General features: G+C 28.2%; 1 protein-coding gene across 1 annotated transcript; it reads right to left on the reverse strand.

Annotated features, from left to right (window-relative positions):
* Positions 1-610: 610 nt before the first annotated feature.
* Phum_PHUM620570 (uncharacterized protein) lies at positions 611-1,225 on the reverse strand (the record flags this gene model as incomplete). The annotated part of the gene is made up of 3 exons (XM_002433229.1): positions 611-690; positions 777-1,025; positions 1,125-1,225. Coding segments are annotated over 3 exons (430 nt in total), but the record flags the coding sequence as incomplete, so codon positions are not given.

Below are 1,225 nucleotides of genomic sequence, written 5' to 3' on the forward strand. Positions count from 1 at the left end.
ATCAGTAATTGTCTTTGACACATACATTTATATCAATAAATGTATTCAAAAGTTAAAAGAAAAAAAAAAGGGTTTAATTAAACTTTTGAAAATTTACTAAAATTGAAAATAATCGAAAAAAAAATTTTATCGTTAAAAATATGTTTGAAACTTTATTAAAAGTTTATTTTTTCAAATTTGATTTAGTTAGTATTTTAAAATTGTATTTTTACAGCATTACACTAATTTAAGTAGAGGGTAAGGTAAAGTTAAAAAAAAATTAAACTATTTTAGTCTTTTTATGATGTAGATACATTAATAATATATTAAATTATATTTTTTATAATTGGTAAAGTAGGTACAATCGTAATTGTTGCATAAACATAAACTTTTAATTAAAATCATTAATACTTATTCGTAATTAACTTATTAAAAAAATTTTTTTTCAGTTTGTGAAATTTAAAGTTTGACTTTTTTTTTTATTGAATTTTTATTTAATATTATTATTATTTTCTTATTGTATAACAAAATATCTATAAATCTGTCTACAAATCTTGTAGTATAATTCTTATTGTGCAGTTGAAAACTTTAAAAAAATTTTTTTAAAATTAGTCGAGAATAAAATTAATAATTATATTAATATTTTCAAAGTGTTTTCCGACAGCAACCAAGGATTCGTTCCGTCGTCGAAATGCATCGGACACTGATCTCCTGAAAAAAGTAACGGAAAAACGTGAAGGTGGGGGGAGGGGAAATTCGTACACGTGTGCGTCAACGTTTTAATTAATTTCCCTTACTTTCTCTTTCGTATTCTTGCATTTCGATGGCAACGGCAGCACCCTCGGTGTAATTCCATGACGTCACATCCTGTTTAAGATGGCAATAAGCCCCGATAGATTCCGACATTAAAACTCTATTTAAATCCGCTCTTTGATAGACCCAACATCTGTACTTGCTGAAAGCATCCAATTCGTCGTAGGTTATCAAATAAGATTTTAAATTTTCTTTCCAAAATCCGATGCATTTTAATTTGTAATCGGGATCACCTGATTAAAAAATAAATAATAAAAGTTTAGCGTGATGCTGGGAGGGGGGAGGAGGGCGGGCGGGCGGGGAAGTACTTTGTAAAAAATTAATTTATTAACTGTAAATATCGACGGGAGCTCCCAAATGATCGACGCTCAAACAAAATGTTTCATCTATGGCCTTTTCTTTTTGATCCGTATCGCAAACTGATAAATCCGAT

The sequence above is a fragment of the Pediculus humanus genome, genomic scaffold (assembly GCF_000006295.1).
Source record: "Pediculus humanus corporis 1103172108785 genomic scaffold, whole genome shotgun sequence".
Lineage (NCBI taxonomy): Eukaryota > Metazoa > Arthropoda > Insecta > Psocodea > Pediculidae > Pediculus > Pediculus humanus.